This window comes from Anolis carolinensis, chromosome 6 (assembly GCF_035594765.1).
Source record: "Anolis carolinensis isolate JA03-04 chromosome 6, rAnoCar3.1.pri, whole genome shotgun sequence".
Lineage (NCBI taxonomy): Eukaryota > Metazoa > Chordata > Lepidosauria > Squamata > Dactyloidae > Anolis > Anolis carolinensis.
In genome coordinates, this window is record NC_085846.1 from 114239867 (window position 1) to 114258955 (window position 19089).

The following is a 19089-nucleotide window of genomic DNA, read 5'->3' on the forward strand; positions in this document are numbered from 1 at the left end:
AGCCTAGAATCACATTGTTTTTATTCTTCTTCCTTTGGCACCACTGGGAGTTATGGGTTATACAAACACAACACACAAAGAAGACTGGATAGCAACATGGGATTTTTATAAAAGAAAAAGAAATGAGAAAAGCCAAACAATGAAAGGCAAGAACCAATAAAACGCTGCCCTTGTCTGAAGTGTGGACACACATTCTCTATCTAGCAAAATAACTTTTCAGCACTTGCCGGAAGATGGTAAAGATCAGTAGTGCTGTTATGAGGGATGCCAGAGATGTTGCATAGCCTGCAGTGTAGATGTGCCAGAATGCCAAAAAGTATGATTTCTGCAGAAGGAAAGAGAAAATAGGGCAAATATCTCCCAGAAATGTGAATCATAGAATTTCATAGCATTGATCCATGAAAGTTAATGTGCTGTCAAACAACAGCAAGCTTGCACTGTTAATCCAGCCTCAGTTACCCATGTGGCCAATTTGGGGGCATTTTGGATTTCCAGAAAAGGGATGCTCAGCCTGTATATATGGTGCTTGTTTGTCTCATACCTTGAAACTGAAAAACACTGTAGACATAACCCTTACTCACCTCATCTTCAGGTTCTTCTGTTATGCCTTCCTTGAACCCACAAGCAACTGAATACGATGGAAATGGTTCAGACCAGTAATTGCCTGGAGTACAATTTCTGTGGATGAACCCTATGGAATAGAATAGTGTGAATCCATCAGCATAGGTGAAGAATGAGAATATCAACATATAGCATACCTCTCTGTAATAAGTTGATATTACCATCCTTTGAAGATGGAAGTCATCATGGCTATGTTGGTGGAGCGATCCTATCATGAAGACATGAAGCTCTATGGCAATGAAGATGACAAGATTTCAGAGGCGCCAAAGACTTTGGAACTTCGGGACATGACCACCAGCACCACCTTTCCTCCCTGCTCTTGTCAGCACAGGCGAAGGGGGACACATCAGGCATGTTGCCCCCATTGTTGATGCCAGATGGCCACAGAACTTTGTGTGAACTCCTGGCCATTGTGTATGCCTTGTGCTGACATTAGCAAAAATGCTTTATGTCCAGAAAGTAAGTGAGTTCACTAACAAGACTGTCATCAAGGTTCATCAAGATACAAGGTTCACAAGTGTTCATGATACAGGTCAAGATGCCACAACCCACAGCCAAGAATGATAGTATTTTCACCCCAAACAGCAATCTCTAGCCAGGGTCTTTTTATGCAGCTGATCACAGCTGCATCCTATCTCTCCAAGCCTTCTCCCTGATCACTGCCACCTGTGATTTCTTAGGACCTTTAGCACCAGAATGTAGATTAATCCCTTCCATACCTTTTGAAGCTTCACCACCCTGATATTTATTTATTTATTTATTTATTTATTTATTTATTTATTTACAGTACAGTAGAGTCTCACTTATCCAACACTCGCTTATCCAACGTTCTGGATTATCCAACGCTTTCTTGTAGTCAATGTTTTCAATACATCGTGATATTTTAGTGCCAAGTTCGTAAATACAGTAATTTCTACATAGCATTACTGCGTATTGAACTGCTTTTTCCATCAAATTTGTTATATAACATGATGTTTTGGTGCTTAATTTGTAAAAGCATAACCTAATTTTATGGTTAATAGGCTTTTCCTTAATTCCTCCTTATTATCCAACATATTCACTTATCCAACGTTCTGCCGGCCCATTTATGTTGGATAAGTGAGACTCTACTGTATTTAGATTCCACCCCTCTCACCCTGAAGGGGACTCAGGACAGATCACAATGTACATATACATGGCAAACATTCAATGCCATTAGACATACGACATAAAGACAGAGACACAGAGGCTATTTAACATTTTCCAGCTTCTGGCTTCATGAGGATATGCTTGATTCCGGCCACAGGAGGAGCTGCTGCTTCATCATCCACTGTGACACCGAGTCCTTGATGGATTACTTCCCCATTCTTCTGCATGCTGCTGGGTGATATTTATAGTGTCGTAAATTAGTTAAATTAGTCTCCCCGCATAAGCGGCACCTACATTTTCCTACTTAGTAGACTATCTTTTAGGTTGGTTAGGTAAACAGCAAGCTGGACTATTTAAAGGTTGGGGGCTGAAACCAATCAGGGCTTCGAACCCATTACCTCTCAGTCAGTAGTGATTTATTACAGCTGGCTACTAACCAGCTGTGCCACAGCTAGCCCTGATCCTATATTACCCATCACCAAGCTACCAAGCATTCCACTATCAACCACCATCAACTGCAGGACATAACACTTCCGTGACGGCCAAGAGCACTCCCAGACTCAGGACCAGTCTAGACACTAATGCTCCAAGCCGCTTTGGATTGGTGGGAGATGAAATTGCTAGTGTAGATAAGTCCTAACTCAAGCACATTGTCATAGAGAGATGGTAAGTAGTTCCTCACCCTCCTCTGTCTATTCCCCAAAACCATCAGCTACCTCTCATCAGTTTAACCTTGATCTTTCTGCTATAGAAATCCCTTATTAGACTGCCTGGGCTGCATAATTTTCCTTGGACACAGCTCAGACGTATGACAGAGAAATATATTACAGAAAACACTCCTTGCCATGTATGTTAGTTATTTCTTCAAAAAACCCAGGGCACGACACAGTCACCATCTCCCCAAAAGCAGCTCTGGGCCAGCAACTTAGTCCATCCCAAATTCCTGAACATCCTAAGGAGAAAGAAAATGAGAAAATAAAAACAAAGCCTAAAGGGAATTTCATGCACCATTTTTTTGAAAATAATTTTGTGCAGGAAAGATGTTTGTGTGCATTGAACCATCAGAAAGCAAAAATGTCACTATCTTGCCCAGCAATTGGGACTATTTTGGAGTATTTCAGATCAGGGATGCTCCACCTGTATAGACAATTAGCCAATCATAGATCTTTTTGTGCTTATCTTCACCATTAGTTATGGAGACCTGGTTAGGCATACCTTCATTTTTAAAGGTACAGCGTTCCAAAAAAATTTACTGTGTTCAATACTCTTTTATTTAACTATACAACCACAAATGGGAAAGAAATATCTTCTGGAGCCCTGCCTCTAAGTATGAAAAATATTTTTGTTTGTTTGTAAAAAAACAAAATTGCCTCTGTATGTTTTGTGAAACAAGCAACCTCAAAAAAAAAACTTGAAAACTTTAGCAACAGATAGAGCATCCACAACAGAAAACTTTAGCAACAGAAATCTCAGAGCAAATTCTTCATCCCAGCAACCATCACTGATCTATTCTGTAAAAATTAGGGTAAGGAGTACCATTTGTTACCATGTGTTTTACCTTGAAATCCTGGCAGCAGAGATTCGTTTTTATCCAAACATTGAGCCTCATCTTTCATTACTTGCTGAAATATTTTGCATTCTGGATGGATGCAAGCAACCTAAGAGAATGGAAAGTATAATACAAGTCAGAACAAGGAAAAATTGCTGGTGTCAAGATGAGCAAACCTATTGCACTTGCTTCTCCTTTGGTTTGAATTTTGTGGATGTTTTGGAATTTTGTGACTTTTTGGTTCACAAAGCAATTGTGTGGCTTGGTCTTGTGTCTTTAGCAGAAAATTTGGTTCTAGAGGCAACATGAAATGAAGAAGGATTTGCAGTTCAACATGATTAAGCAAACTTTTTTTTTTTTGTGCCAGGAGAGACTTGAGAAACTGCAAGCCGCTTCTGCAGTGAGAGAATTGGCTGTCTACAAGGATGTTGCCCAAGGGATGCCTGGATGTTTTCTCTCATGCTTCTCTCATGTCCCCGCATGGAGATCTGGATCTTACAGAGGGATCTCACCCACTCTCCATAGATTTGAACCACCAACCTGTTGGTCAGCAGTCCTGCCTGAACAAGGATTTAACCCATTGCACCACTAGTAGCATAATGGATTAAACCCTTGTGCTGGCAGGCCTGCTGACTGAAAGGTTGGTGGTTTGAATATAGGGAGCTCCTCGTGCGGGGACATGAGAGAAGCCTCCCACATGATGGTAAAATATCAAACATCAGGACATCCCCTGGACAACATCATAGCAGACAGCCAATTCTCTTACACCAGAAGGGACTTGCAATTTCTGAAGTCACTCTTGACATGAAAAAAAGCAGATTTTTTTTATTCAAAACTAACAATAAATGCAGGTAAAATGAAACAACCCAATCAGATGAGCCTAGTATAAGTATTTACAAATATTTTGAATCTTCTAGGGCATCTCTACACCATAGAATGAATTCAATTTGGCACCACTTTAACTGTCATAGCTCCATGTTATTGGATTAATAATTTTTGGAGGCACCAACATTCTATGGCAGAGAAGCCTAAAGTCCTTGTAAAACGACAACTTTTGGGATTCTATAGCATGGAGTCATAGCAGTTAAAATGTAAAACTGCATTCATTCTACAATGCAAATGCACCCAAAGTCTTTCCACTAACTTCTGCTACTTGTCAGTGGCAGACTGTGCCTTTTCTAAGCCTCTTAATAAAATATCTGTATCAGAATAAACTGGATCTTGCAGCATCAGGCCAAACAAGTCTCCGACTGTCATCCAATGTGACCAAATGATTACTCTGAAAAGGGCAACTCGATTTACATTTCAAAAGACCCCATTCATGGCTTTGGCTGGGAAAACTAATTGCATATTTCTCCCTTCCTTCGGCTGCCAGAGCTGCTTTTCAAGAACAGTAATTGTGTGAAATTGCGCGCTGTTTTCTACTTGGCTTTGAAAAGACCTGGTGGCAGGATTATGAGGAAGGTGACAGATCCGTGTTTGTGCTCTTAATATAAAATTATTTGTTTTATCTGAAGTATACCGACATGTCTGATGCCAGTGGCTTCAGAATGAGGACTTTATATACGCACTGATAAACTTCCTCTAAAGGGAAAAACTGCGATCCTGTTGGTGTCTTATGCTTATAGAAAGTTCCCTATGAAACTCAATATAGTGAGTAACTTGGAGGACCTTATCACAATAAAGACTCTAAGAAAAAAATGAATTATTAACAATCATGGATAAGAATGCCTTATTAAAATGATATCCATGCTTGGTAGAGAGAGAAAGGATTGCTTCTTCTACCTGCTCTTGTTCTTGTTGTTGGGTTTCCAACTTATGGAGAGCCTGAGGTTGTTGGATCACAATTTGAGAGAAAGGCAAGATATAAATCCAATAAATTTGTGGTTTGTCCAAGTCATCCAATGACCTTCTGTCAGGGAATCGGCGATCCTGACTGATGAGCCAGGTCTCACCTCTGCTCACCTGTCAGACCACTCTGCAAACAGCGAAAGTGGCACCGACAAAAAATGACAGCTTTGTTGATTTTATCTGCTGATCCCAGTGGCACTCATGCTTTATTTACACTAATATTTACAGTGCTAATGACCAAAGCTGTCAGGACACATCTTGCATCCGCAAGATCAAACATGGAACTCCTCTGTCTCTCTCAGAGTCCGTTCTCTGTACACTGAAGCACCTCCTTCACATTCCACAGCCTGTGATGTATCTTCCTGTCACGTAGCACAAACAGAAGTCTTGATCATTTTCCCTTCCAGCAATCAATCAAGGATTACTGCAATTAACCTCTTGACTGCTGGATTGCTTGCCAGAACAAATCACATAGACTTTCACAGCAACAATAGATTAAACATTACACTTCATATTACAAAAACACTAACACTTTCTATGGTTAAGCAGGGGTCTGAACCCTGGTTTCCAGGGTCATTTCACCACACTGTCCCTTCTTGACATGGGTGGGAATAAAGTCAAGGGTGAAACCGCTGGGATACTGTGAAAACCAGACCTGGCTTCTGTACCATGAATGGTGATGTTGAAGAGGGAATTTCAGTCTAAATTCCTTGCTTCCAAAACCACATTCTGGTCAAAACATTGAATTATTATTATTATTATTATTATTGGCTGCCTGGATCCTGCAGCCAACTCTATCAGGTTCACCATGGCCCCTTCTACACGGCCATATAATCCAGATTATCAAATCAAATAATCCGCATTATCTGCTTTGAACTGGATTATATGGGTCTACACTGCCACATCATCCAGTTCAAAGTAGACAAAGCTGAATCGGGATTTTATATGGCAGACAGTGTAAGAGGGGCCCAAGAGACTCTCAAGCAGAAGTGTCTACTTGCACGGCCTTTCCTGTGCTTCTGCACGCCTTACTTCATCAGAGAGACTGTTTTCATAGGACTATTATATTCACATCCAGTATTGATGGCTTTGATCTTCTCTAATTGTGCCAATGACGCCTGGCAAATCAGACTTAAATAACCAGACATTAAAAATAAAGTAGAACATTTAATTAGCGCCAGTGCTTAAAATATCATCCCTACTCAAAAGTCTGCAAGAGCTGCTCTACTGGGGATCAAAGTCTTGGTGGTTAAATATATCCTGCCTTTAAACCTCAAGTGTTAGTAATAGTAACCTTGCATCATCGTGTTGGATACATTACCATCTGGAGATGGATTCTGCATCGCACCAGTGAAGTGTAAATTAAAATTCACTTCACTGCATGAGGGAGGCCATCCAGCATTGAAGGGGGGGCAGGTTTTGTGGTGGCTCCTACTGCAGAAGGCTGTGTGCATCCCATTGATGTTTTACCTTTCCCCTATGATTAACACTTCATCTGCTAATGATGGATAAAACTCGTCAATCCCACCATGTTCCCATCCCCTACTTTATGTGGTAAGGCAGTTTTGCTTCTTTGCTCGCATGCCAGCAGTAGAATCATAAAATCATGAGAGTTAGAAGACACCACATGAGCCATCTAGTCCAACCCCATTCTACCATGCAGCAAATGCACAAAGTACCCCTGACAGATGGCCATCCAACCTCTGTTTAAAAGCCTCCAAAGAATAAGTCTCCAGCACACTCCATGGCAGTGGGTTCCAAAGTTGAACTGCTGTTATGGTCAGCAAGTTCTTCCTAATATTCAGGTGGAATCTCCCCTGTAATTTGAACCCATTGATCCATTGAGTGCTAGTTTCCAGGGCAGCAGAAAATAAGCCTGATCCCTCTACCTTATGGCATCCTTTCAGATATTTAAACATGGCTCTCATATCTCCTCTCAGCCTTCCCTTTTGCAGGCTAAACAGGCCCAGATCTTTAAACCACTCCTCAGAAGGCTTGATGGGTTATTTCTCTGCCCATTTTGGATGCCGAACCTTTCTATTTATTAAACCCACACAATGACTAAGCTGCCTTCCTAAACCCATCTTTTACCTATTACATGCTTCCTAGCTTTGCTATTTTCTGGCTAGTGAAGTTCTGAAGAATATGGCCCTATTGCCTTTCTGAGTAGAGTGGCAAAATCCGAGCTGTGGTGCAGCTGGTTAATAGCAAGCAGCAATAAATCACTACGGACCAAAATGTCATTCGTTCGAAGCCCACATCAGATTAAGTTCCTGACCATTTAATAGCCTAGCTTACTGTCCACTTAAGCAGTTTGAAAACAGCTGCAGCCGTGAGTAGAGAATTTAGGTACCACTAAATGCAGAGAGGTTAATTTAATTTAATTTAATTTAATTTACGACACCGTAAAAAACTGCCAGTGTGCGAAGAGCAAGGAGGAAGTACAGTAGAGTCTCAATTATCCAACATAAACGGGCCGGCAGAATGTTGGATAAGTGAATATGTTGGATAATAGGGAAGGATTAAGGAAAAGCCTATTAAACATCAAATTAGGTTATGATTTTACAAATTAAGCATCAAAACATCATTTTATACAACAAATTTGACAGAAAAAGTAGTTCAATACGCAGTAATGCTATGTAGTAATTACTGTATTTACAAATTTAGCACCAAAATATCATGATGTATTGAAAACATTGACTACAAAAATGGATAATCCAGAATGTTGGATAAGTGAGTGTTGGATGAGTGAGACTCTACTGTACTACGATCAAAGGACTCGGTGTCACAGGGGATGAAGCGGTATCTCCCCCTGTGGCCGGAATTGAGCATAACCTCATGAAGCTGGAAGTTGGATAAATGTTAAATTGCTTCTATTGTCTGTCTGTATGTGTTGTATGTCTAAAAATGGCATCGAATGTTTGCCATGTATATGTGCAATGTGATCCGCCCTGAGTTGCCTTCGGGGTGAGAAGGGTGGAATATAAATACTGTAAATAATAAATAAATAAAATAAAAGCTGAGAGCTTCCATCCTGAGAGAACTTAAAAGATGTGTTGGCTTCTTCTATTTTCTCCAGCATGACATTCCACAACTTATACATGAAGTAAACTTATACATGTGCATATGTGGCAGATAGATAGATAATAGATAGATAAAGATATAATAGGGGTGTGCAATTTTTTTTGTTAGTCCTCGTAAGTCATATCAAATTTGTTAAATTAGTACTTATGAGGCAAGATCCGACATGTGGGCATGACCTGCACCAAAAACTTAATTGAAATTTACCTAATACTTTTTCGTTTGAATTTTGCATTTCCCAAAGTCAGTTTCATTTTTAGCACAAGTAAGCAAAGCAAAGCCAAAAGGACTGCCTTTCCTCTTTAAATTAATGGCCTCTTTCCATTAGGAGAGGGAAGCAGCAGGGAGAAAGCAGAGTTCAGTGGAAAAGAAAGCACAGAATTCTGGGAAATGTAGTTTGAGAAGGCAAGGAGCCCTCAGGCGTTCAAAAGGCCTTGCCCTAAACTAGATTTCCCAGAATTCTGCTCAGCATCAGAAAGCCCCAATCAGGATAGGGGAGAACTATTTTCCCACCATAGCAGCAGCCAGTCAGAATTCCAACAAATTGTTGTATCTGCAAAGAGGAAGACTTACTGATACATTTAGTAAGTAAATCTCTGTGCTGAGCTGGAAAGAAAATCCTAAATGGTTGATTAATGTGAGAGACATTTAAAAAGATGGCTGTTGGATCCGTGTATAAGTGAAATGTTCTGGAACTTGATGAGCTAACAGTGGATGATGTGTTCTACCATTGTGGCAAGTTTCACCCCAACAGCTGTAAAAATGAGGGAGAAAGGAGCCCCTGAAGTTTCCTCACTTATACAATTGCTATAATGAAAAAGTAACAAAATTTCATTAGTCTCATTATAGTAAAGAAATTTTCACTAACTATACTTTAGAAACACTTTAGAAACAAAATGCCAGTGCCTCCTAATTTTGTAATAACTTTTGAAACTTTTTTTCTAATCAGTCGCACATGCCTAAAGAGCTCCTAGCCTTCAGTCATGTAGCTGGAACATTGTGAACTTCCCTCAACTTTTCTTCTGGTGAGACCAGAAAGTTTTGACACTTTGATTCAGGCGATGGAATTTCAACTTATTTTGAATTCCACATTTCAGGACTCAAAGGAATATACCTCCAATTATATGCATCCGAATGCATTTAAAACAAGGAACATTCCAACGTCTGAACCAGCAGAGCATCCATTTTTAGCTCACCTTTCCTTGAGAAATGCTTCAGTCACACAGAAAGCGGAGTGTGCGAAACACAAGCGAGCGAGCAAATGACAATCCCATATGCCACGATAGCTGTTGTGACAAGCTGCTTGCTGCAATGTTATTCTTTTGTAAAATTAAGATAAGCATGGCTGGTGCCTAATAAGGAGTCATAAATTACAAGGAGATAAACATCTCCATAGTCAGAATATGTCAGTAAGGAACATCTGGAAATTGTGTTAACGGAGAAAGAAGAAGCTATGAAGTCCATGATCTTAGAGCAGCAGAAAACAAGCTTGCTCCATCTTCTACATGACATCCCACCAGATATTTAAAGATATTCCCTCTCCATCTTCTGCAACGTAAAGGTATCAAGTCCTTGTAGCTGTTCCTTGTAGGGTTTATTTGCTCATATTTGAGGACATGCCACCAATCTCCATCTGTGTTGAGTTACCAACCTTGGCAAAGGCCCAGTGATGCCAACCTAGAACCCTAAACCTGGTTGAGGTGGCATCTGGAGAAGAATTTGAAGAATGCGTAAAGAAAGTTTCAATAAATAAAGAGGCCAAGATTCCAGAACTTGGATCTCTTTGTAATCACGAGCATCTGGCACATGACTCCGTGACCAACATTGTCCCCAACTTTTCTTTATGGCTTCCCATGAGATCTTTGTCCCTACAGCTTCTTCAACTCAGGGTAATATTACAAGATCCTGATTCTTCTTTCTCCTACGTGAGTCGTGATACCTTCTGTATCCCTTCCTTCCACCCCCGGCCACCATCTCCCTGGAGAAAAACAACCCTTCACTTTTGTTCCTCATGTTTCCATGTCATATTTTGACACATTGTGTGACTCTTTTGTTATCCCAATTAAAAGTTAATCGCTGTCAAAGTGCTTCATATGCTTAAGCACAAGAGTAATTATGATGCTTGGATGTGCTTGTCAGGTATTCAGAGGCATCCACCCATGCCAGCAGAATTTCTTTACAGACAGGCAAAGAAAAGTCTCACACAAAGAAAGAGAGAGAATGAGAACATGGTATTGTGGTGGAGTGAAACGTTCACGTCTTTCAGATTTGCAAAGATGAACACATTTGGTCAACACATTTGCTTTGAACCCAGGCTACCTTGCAGTATTGTAGAGAAATGGGGAAAGCATTGTTTATGTATTGGGATATTTAGGTGTGTGATTGTATGTACCTTCTTTGCTTGCCGACTTATGGCAACCTTGTGAATTTCATTGGTTTTCTTAGGTAAGCAATATTCAAAGGTGGTTTTGCCAGTTCCTTTTTGGAAATATAATCTACAGCACCTTGTGTTTGTTGCAGCTCCCCACCTAAGCACTAACCAAGGCTGACCCTACTTAACTTGCAAGAAGAGATATGATTTAGGGCCTCTAGGTTCTGAAGAGGTTCAGCATCATGGTGTAGTGGTTTGAGCTTCGGGCTATGGGTGGCTCTACATGGACTGCTTATCCTGGGGGTGATCCAGTAGTGATGCTTTAAGAAGAAATGTGCCTTCCCTGCAGTGCCAAACCCAGTTTGGCACCACCGTGCCTCTGTTTTTCTCATTATGACAGCCAGCATGTGTGGCATGGTTCATGGTTCAGCCAGCATGTGTGGCATGTTGGTCTTCTAGAGTAGCAAATTGCCAGGGTCCCAAAGCAACCTTTTTGCTCTAGCCAGTAATACTCCTGGCATCAAGCAACCAGCACAAGCCATGTCATGGCTACTGGTTGCCACAATCAGGGCAGAATGGTGAGCATCACCCAGTGTCCAAGTCATCTGAGCAAGGGACATGGGGTGGCCCTGTAACAGTTGCATGCAGTTCCATCTCAGAACCAGCCCAACTGTTTACAGAGAGAGACCCAAAGTCACAATGTCCTCTGGAATGGGGATGAATTTAGAACAACTTGTTACTTTAGTTAGCACAGTACAAAACCATATTAAGGAGCTTTGGCCCACATCAACCTGAATCAACTTGGTTTGTTGTTTAGGCGCCACAAAGGGTTGGTGTAGATGTGTCTTACGACTCTGTAGAACAGGGTTTCATTCCCCACTTCACCATGGGAACCCACTGGCTACCTTGGGTGAATCTCAGTCTCAGCAAACTCTGTGACCTGTGCTCCATAAGTCAGGAATGTGTTGAAGACACACAAGAATAAAGAAATATTGGATTGCTTTTGCAAAGCTGACTGCGGTATGACACCATTTACAAACTAACATTGAGCCCTGGCTTAATGCTATGAGATCCTGGCATTTGGAGTTTGGTGACACATCAGACCTCTTTGTAAACAAGAACTGAAGACAGGTCCTTACACTTTTAAAGTAGAGTACTTCAGACTGTCAGGGCTGGGCTATAGTTTGTTGTTGTTGTTGTTATTGCTGTGTGCCTTCCAAGTTTTTTCAGGCTCAGGGCAACCCTAAGGCTAACCTTTCACAGAGTTTTCTTGTCAATATTTAGTCAAAGGAAATTTGTCTTTTTCTTCATCTGAGGCTGACTTGGCTAAAGTCACCTAGTGGGTTCAGAGCCACAGTCTGGGGTTCAAACCACTACACAACACTTTATGAATTCCTTCCCTTTTGGGGAGAGATAGAGAAAGGAAAGGAAAAGAACAGAAAGGAGAGTTAAGGAGAGTGTAGCGGATCGGGGCTTTGGGTCTTAGTTAGGGGACGCCTGGCTTAAGATCTTGTCAAACTACAGCTCCTATGATTCCATAGCACTGAGCCAGGGCAGTGTAAGTGAGGTCAAATGGCATTAATTCTTTAATAAAGATGCACTTTTTGATGTCTTACTAGAACCATTCTTTTATATTTGCCATTAACCTGCATTGTAAGGAAATTCCTGAGCTTCGGGAAAAATTGTTTTGGTTATAACATCCAGAACGAACCAACTCTCACGATTAATGCTTTGGGATTGTTGTTCAAAAGGGTAGTTTTTCCTATCTTTGGAATGAGCTCTTCCAAGCACAGAAGCTAACAGCTGAAATGGAAATCTCTATTAATTGCTGATATGATGTTGTGGTCATCATCGCTGATGACGATGAGGGGATTGTTCTTCCAGGGCCTGAGAGAGTGGATGGGGTTTTCAGTGAGGGAAATGAGAGGACTGAGGGGAGTTTAGATCCTGTCTGTGATATTGGGCTTGAAAGTGAAACTGCCTCAGAGTCCAGCAGACAGGAAGATGCACTGGCTAGTGAAGACTTTTCACCTAGTTGTCTCATAGCAACCCCAGATAAGGAGTTAGCTGGGCAAGAAAGTTCACCTGAGAACACACCTGCGGTCATCAGAAATCTCGGACTTTATTTTAGGGAAGAAGCAAGCAAATTGAGAAAGTCACAATGACTCCATGAGAAACAGCAGCATGAGGGATCTAACAGACAAGGCAGGCAAGGTCACAGACATGACTTCATGTTTTGTGGACCTCAAAGCAGAGAATTGTTTATTTAGAATTCAGATCAGGCAATGTTGTTTAACAGTGAGTATCGCAAGCTTTGTTTCGAGTTCATGTCTTAGTGGATTCATGGTTTAAGAAGTTTTTATAGTCTGGCTCTTGGATTCATGTTCATGTTTTGATTCTGGTATAACTGTGTCGTGTTTTATGGAACAGATTTTAACTGTTTGGATTATTACCCGTGAAGTGTTTTTCTTCCCAGTTTGTTTTGGCTTATTACTTATTGACTATTTTTCTCATTATCTATTGGATTTTGCCTTTCTTATTTCTTATGGTTTTCCTTTTTTATAAGTGGTTTTCTCAATAAACTGTTTTCCAACTACTTTTGGATTCCTGGCTGGTATTGAGTGCAAGGTGAATTCTGGCTGAGGTGCAACATTTGATTCCAATGCCACCATTATGAAATTTCAAATTGTGCAAATTGGCTCTCTGATCACACTTAAAAACTGGAATTGTTCCAAAATAATAAAAATCTGACTTTAAAATTAGTCCTTTCACCCAAAGCTTGGAAATGTAACCTTTATTTGGCTGTGTACTTCAGCCAAAAAAATCCCCAAAAAGAAACACTTCTAAGCTATGCCTTAACTGAAAATTATGTATTGCAAAATTCAACCATTTAAAGAAAATCTTCAGCTTAAGATTCAAATTTTGGAAGATTCAAATGTCATGATTTGATATTTCAGTTTCTCCTTATGTGTTCTTTCCTCCCACCCTCTTTTCCTATCTTCCTTCCTTCCTTTCTTTCTCTGAGAGCAAAGGGGTATGATCAACATTTTCTGCAAAAAGCTGAATTTCAGCCAAAACACGCATTTCTTTTTTAAAAAAATAATTCAAATGTCAAAAACATCCTGTTTTCAAGCACCAACTGTTCCAAAGAAAGGCATCTTTTCATAACTCTTCTTAATGAGGCAGAATACGAATGAATGTCTTAATCATTGTTGGTGTGATATTTTTTGACACACAATTTTCCAACTAGAACTGAGACAAGATGTTGCTTTTAAAATCTTCAAATTTGTAGCATGCCTTCAGAAAAAAACATCCATTCACTCAAACCCACACTTTACATTTTGACAGATCTCCAAACACATTTGGGTCCAATATTTGTGAAATGGCAAGAAATGGGGGAGAGAGAGAGAGAGAAAGAAAGAAAGAAAGAAAGAAAGAAAGAAAGAAAGAAAGAAAGAAAGAAAGAAAGAAAGAAAGAAAGAAAGAGGTGGATTTCTGTGTATCCCCAAATAATTGTGAGTCCACCGAATCATCCTGTTGAAACACACTCAATAGGGTAAAAGGCACAAATCTAAGTACAAATGTGATTCATGATCATGAAAATGTGACCAATTGAACAAGGAAAAGAGGGGAAATCCAAATCTGGAACTATTTTTGTAAAAATGCAAGGAAATGAAAGATCCAGGTCTGTGTTCAGAAATGACAGATTGGAATTGATCTCAGAAACCATCTTTAAACCTAACCTGAAACGCAAATCTCAGTTTGATTTTCTTGCTTGGCTGAGTATATGAGATTGCATGTACACACATAGCGAGATACCTTGGAGATGGGAGCCAAGTCTAAACACACAATTCACTTATGTTTCATTTACACATTTTACGTGCAGCCTGAATAATTTAATAATCATAATAATAATAATAATTATTATTATTAATAATCAAGATTGAACTTCAAAGACTCTGGCAGAAACCAGTGCAGGTGGTCCCGGTGGTGATGGGCACACTGGGTGCCGTGCCAAAAGATCTCAGCCGGCATTTGGAAACAATAGACATTGACAAAATTACGATCTGCCAACTGCAAAAGGCCACCCTGCTGGGATCTGCGCGCATCATCCGAAAATACATCACACAGTCCTAGACACTTGGGAAGTGTTCAACTTGTGATTTTGTGATATGAAATCCAGCATATCTATCTTGTTTGCTGTGTCATAATAAAATAATAATAGATCTTTAATTATAAACTCCAATATCATTTTCTCCCGAAACAGACCCAAAGCGGCTTACAACATTATATAAAAGACAATACAAAACAATATGCATATGTAAAACAATAACCTATAAAAACAAATTTACAATAAGAAATAAGTAAACTTATTGTAAAACATTTGTCTAATACAAGTATTGCAGGCAACTCAACAAGATAGATGGTAAACTTTAGCACAATTCAATAAAAGTTAGCCTTCCTATCATTACAGCTAAGTGTAAAAAGCTTGCGCAAACTGGAAAGTCTTTAGCTGCTTTTCAAAATATATTGTACACATTGTTTCTAATCATTCTGGGCATGAACCAAAGTAAAGTAAAGTAAAGGTGCCACTATCTTAAACAACCTTTTTGGACTATTTTGGATTTTGGATCCTGGATGAGGGCTGCTTGACCTGTATTCATTTTCCACTCTTCATGTATCTTGTTCCAATCCATTTTACACTCACCATTTATCTGTTTCGCTCAAATTTGTTAACAGAAAAATGAAATGGCAATTTTTCAGTTTCTGACCCATTGGGAAAAATCTGAACATTTATTCCCACCCAAATAATACAAGGAGTTAAGTTTATCCTGATGTTAACTTAGGGTGCATCTAGACCAGGCATGGGCAAACTTCGGCCCTCCAGGTGTTTTGGACTTCAACTCCCAGAAATCCCATCCACCATACTGGCTGTTAGGAATTGTGGGAGTTGAAGTCCAAAGTGTGCCCATGCCTGATCTAGACTGTAGAATGAATGCAATTCGATCACACGTTAACTGATACAGCTCAATGCTATGGGATCCTGCAACCTGTAGTTTGGAGAGACACCTGCACTTTTGGTAGGAAAAAAGCTAAAACTACAAATCTCATAATTCTGTAGCATCGAGCCATGGCAATGAAAGCTGTGTCAAACCGCACTCATTCTACAGTGCAGATGCACTTTTAGTGGGCAATGGGCCAGACAAATCTATCTGCTGACATTATACCAATTGGTTGTTTCAGAGACCGTTGGTGGACGGTCGCCATGCATGTAGGTTGGTTCAAAATTTGCCCCTCCAGCCACATGTAAATTAGCAAAGCAAAACTGATAGTTTCTCATTCATTACTCACTAATGCTAAGGTTATACCACTGTAAAGGTAAAGGTAAAGGTAAAGTTTTCCCCTGACGTTAAGTCCAGTCGTGTCTGACTTTGGGGATGGTGCTCAATTCCATTTCTAAGCTGAAGAGCTGGTGTTGTCCATAGACACCTCCAAGGTCATGTGGCCGGCATGATTGCATGGAACGCCGTTACCTTCTCGCCGGAGCAGTACCTATTCATCTACTCACATTGGCATGTTTTTGAACTGCTAGGTTGGCAGAAGCTGGGGCTAACAGCGGGCGCTCACTCCACTCCCCGGATTTGAACCTGGAACCTTTAAGTCTGCAAGTTCAGCAGCTCAGAGCTTTAACACACACTGAGCCACCGGAGGCTCCTACCTTTTGATAAATAATGCCAAAGAATCCCCACCCCATGGTCCAATGTACTTCATACACAAAAGGGCATTAAAAGCGCAGTTCAAATAGTCACCCCTATTTACCCTCTTTGAATTGCCTTCATCTGAGCACAGCGGACAATTCAGGGGGATTAAGGATCCCTTCTTTTCATTCAGCGATCTCAAAAGCGTCTAACATACCCATCATCTGCTTTCTCTTGCAATGAATCAGGATCTTTAGTTCTTTTACTCCCGTTTGGAGACAGAAAAAATATGAAATGCTGAACGCACTTACCAGAGGGAGTAGCAGCAACCAACAGAAAGTTAGCTGCATCTTCGGCAGCCGGAGAATGTCTCCTTCTCTGCCTCTCAATCCCCTGCTGATCAAATCTGCACCTTCTCAGCTGAGCTGTTTTCTCTGTAGGCTCCAGCCCTCAAAGGTGGGGAGAATGGAACCTCCTCCTCCTGCTGCTATTTGCATGGATGAAAAGCCTCTTTTTTCCTCATCAAAATCATCCAGCACATATTAACCATCCCAGGCAAAGCAGAGCTGAATCCGAACCCATGGATTTCAGATTTTGATTTTGTGATAGCCAGGAACAGTTCACGGAAAATTGAGCCACCTAGGTGAGCAGTAACAATATGGAAAGCAAAGTGGTGCAGACAGTTTGGACCAAATTTCATTATATGGTAAGCATTTTCTAGTTTTAGTTCTGTGGGAAGATCTTAGATGTTTCTTCCATGTTTCTCTACAACAATGATGTGATGTGGCAAGTTTAAAAAGTCAGTATGGTTCTAGGCTGCATCAATAAGAGTCTAGTGTCTAAATGGAGAGAATAGTCCCATTTGATTCTGCTTTGGTCAGACCTCACCTGAAATAACTCTGAGTCCGGTTCTGGTCTCCACGGTTCAAGGAGGATTCAAGGAGGATACAGACAAGCTGGAATATGGCTAAAATGGGTAAAGGTCCAGGAATCCCTATAAGGAGCTGTTTGGAGAGCTTAGCTTGGAGAAAAGAAGGTTAAGAGGAGGTATGATCGTACTGTTGAAATATTTGAAAGGATGTCATATTGAAAAGGAAGCCACCCGGTTTTATGCTGGCCTAAAAACAAGGACATTGAGCAACAGCAGAAAAGAGATTCCACCTAAACATTAGAAATAACGTCTTGATAGTAAGAGTTGCTTAGAAGTGGGATCGACTGCTGCCTGAGGATCTAGTGAATTATCCTTTTCTTGAGGCTGGAGCAGCATCTGTCAGTAAGTCTTTTTCTTGTACCAAATAAGAAAATTATTGATATCTTAGGTATGCCTACATCCCTTATGGGAGTGGTTGGTCAATTTTGCCCAGTGTGGTCCAGCTTCATTCAGTTCACAGTTGCAAATACAGAATTGCATGTATGGTGCTATGACACAGTCAGATGCATGTGCCTATCTGATGAAAATGCTGTGCATTCAATTGCATTTCAGCAGAGCAACCATACAATTCACCTAAATGATTATTTCTATTAGTCATGTGCATTTGGGACTTAGCTTGAGGACTCGGGGCGGCTTACAGCAAAATCAAATACAAAACAATAACACAATACGAAACATCAATATACAGAAGAAAAACCAGTAATAATACATGCACAATAACCGGGGGGTGGGGGTGGGGTGGGGACAGAAACGCAGTATTAACAACATCGAATTAAAACCAATGAGGTTGCAAAAGTGGATAAGCAAAGTGCACATTATGAAATAGATAAATTCAGAAATAGATAAAGTGCACCAGATTCAATTAAGATCACATTGGGTTGGGAGGAAACCTGAATTAATATCAAGTAATCAGGAGTCGTGCGACCAATACAAAAGGTCGAGGAGTATAATTGTAATTATGATGATAATTGTGATGGGGATGCGGATTTCTGTGTATAGTTGTGAAAGCTGAACCATGAAGAAAGTTGGCAGGAAGAGAATTGATTCTTTTGAGATGTGCTTCTGGAGAAGAGTTCTACTGATGCCATAAATGATCAGAAAGCTATGGATCTAAGAGCAAATCAAGCCTTGAACAACTCTCACTAGAAGCCAAATAATAAAAGAGATTAATCTCACTTACAGAATGATAGAATCATAGAGTTGGAAGCAGGCAAAGCACAAAGTATCCTAATAGATGGCCATCCAGCCTCTGTTTCAAAGCTTCCAAGGAAGGCGCTTCCACCAGACTCGGAAGCAAAGAGTTCCAAGGTTTATCCATACCTCACAACCTCTGAGGATGCCTGCCATAGATGTGGGCGAAACGTCAGGAGAGAATATTATTGCGCCAAAATGCTAATGTGTATGTGTGTGTGTGTGTAAAAGAAATCCCTTGAAAGATTCTTGCAAAGAAAGAGCTCTGCAAAAAGGGAGCTGACTTTTTGCAGAGAGACAAGCCACGCCTAAAACAATGTATCGGTTTGATGGCAGTTGGCAGGCTTTGTCAGTTGGGAATCTGAGCTTGCAGGGAGAGCACAGAAATGGAGAAGCTCTCTAGCTACAGTCAAGTAGCAGTTTGAATATGCTATGCTGTAAATAGAATGCTGATTGATTAGTTATTGTTCTTATGCAACTACATGGACATTGTACGGTTGCAGAACTATTTATTTGATTTCAACTCAACAAGCAACAGTAAAGTTCTTTTGTTCTTTCAATTCCTCTGCCTGGTGTGAGTCTTTTGCACATGGTGTTAACTGGACGCTGCTGGATTCCGCTATACACACTCGATAACAAATACTTCTGGAACATGGCCACACAGCCC

At 40.5% G+C, this 19089-nt stretch overlaps 1 protein-coding gene across 1 annotated transcript in view; it reads right to left on the reverse strand.

Moving 5' to 3' along the window:
• LOC100564129 (vasoactive intestinal polypeptide receptor 1) overlaps positions 1–18530 on the reverse strand; it is a 28782-nt gene extending 10252 nt beyond the window's left edge. Inside the window, exons 1-5 of the mRNA XM_008112225.2 lie at positions 16612–18530; positions 3308–3407; positions 2594–2701; positions 582–691; positions 228–325 (exon numbers count right to left, since the gene is read on the reverse strand). Of these exons, the coding sequence (XP_008110432.1) occupies positions 228–325; positions 582–691; positions 2594–2701; positions 3308–3407; positions 16612–16650 (455 nt within the window). The 5' untranslated portion in view covers positions 16651–18530. The remainder of the gene's footprint in view (positions 1–227; positions 326–581; positions 692–2593; positions 2702–3307; positions 3408–16611) is intronic.
• Positions 18531–19089: the final 559 nt, after the last annotated feature.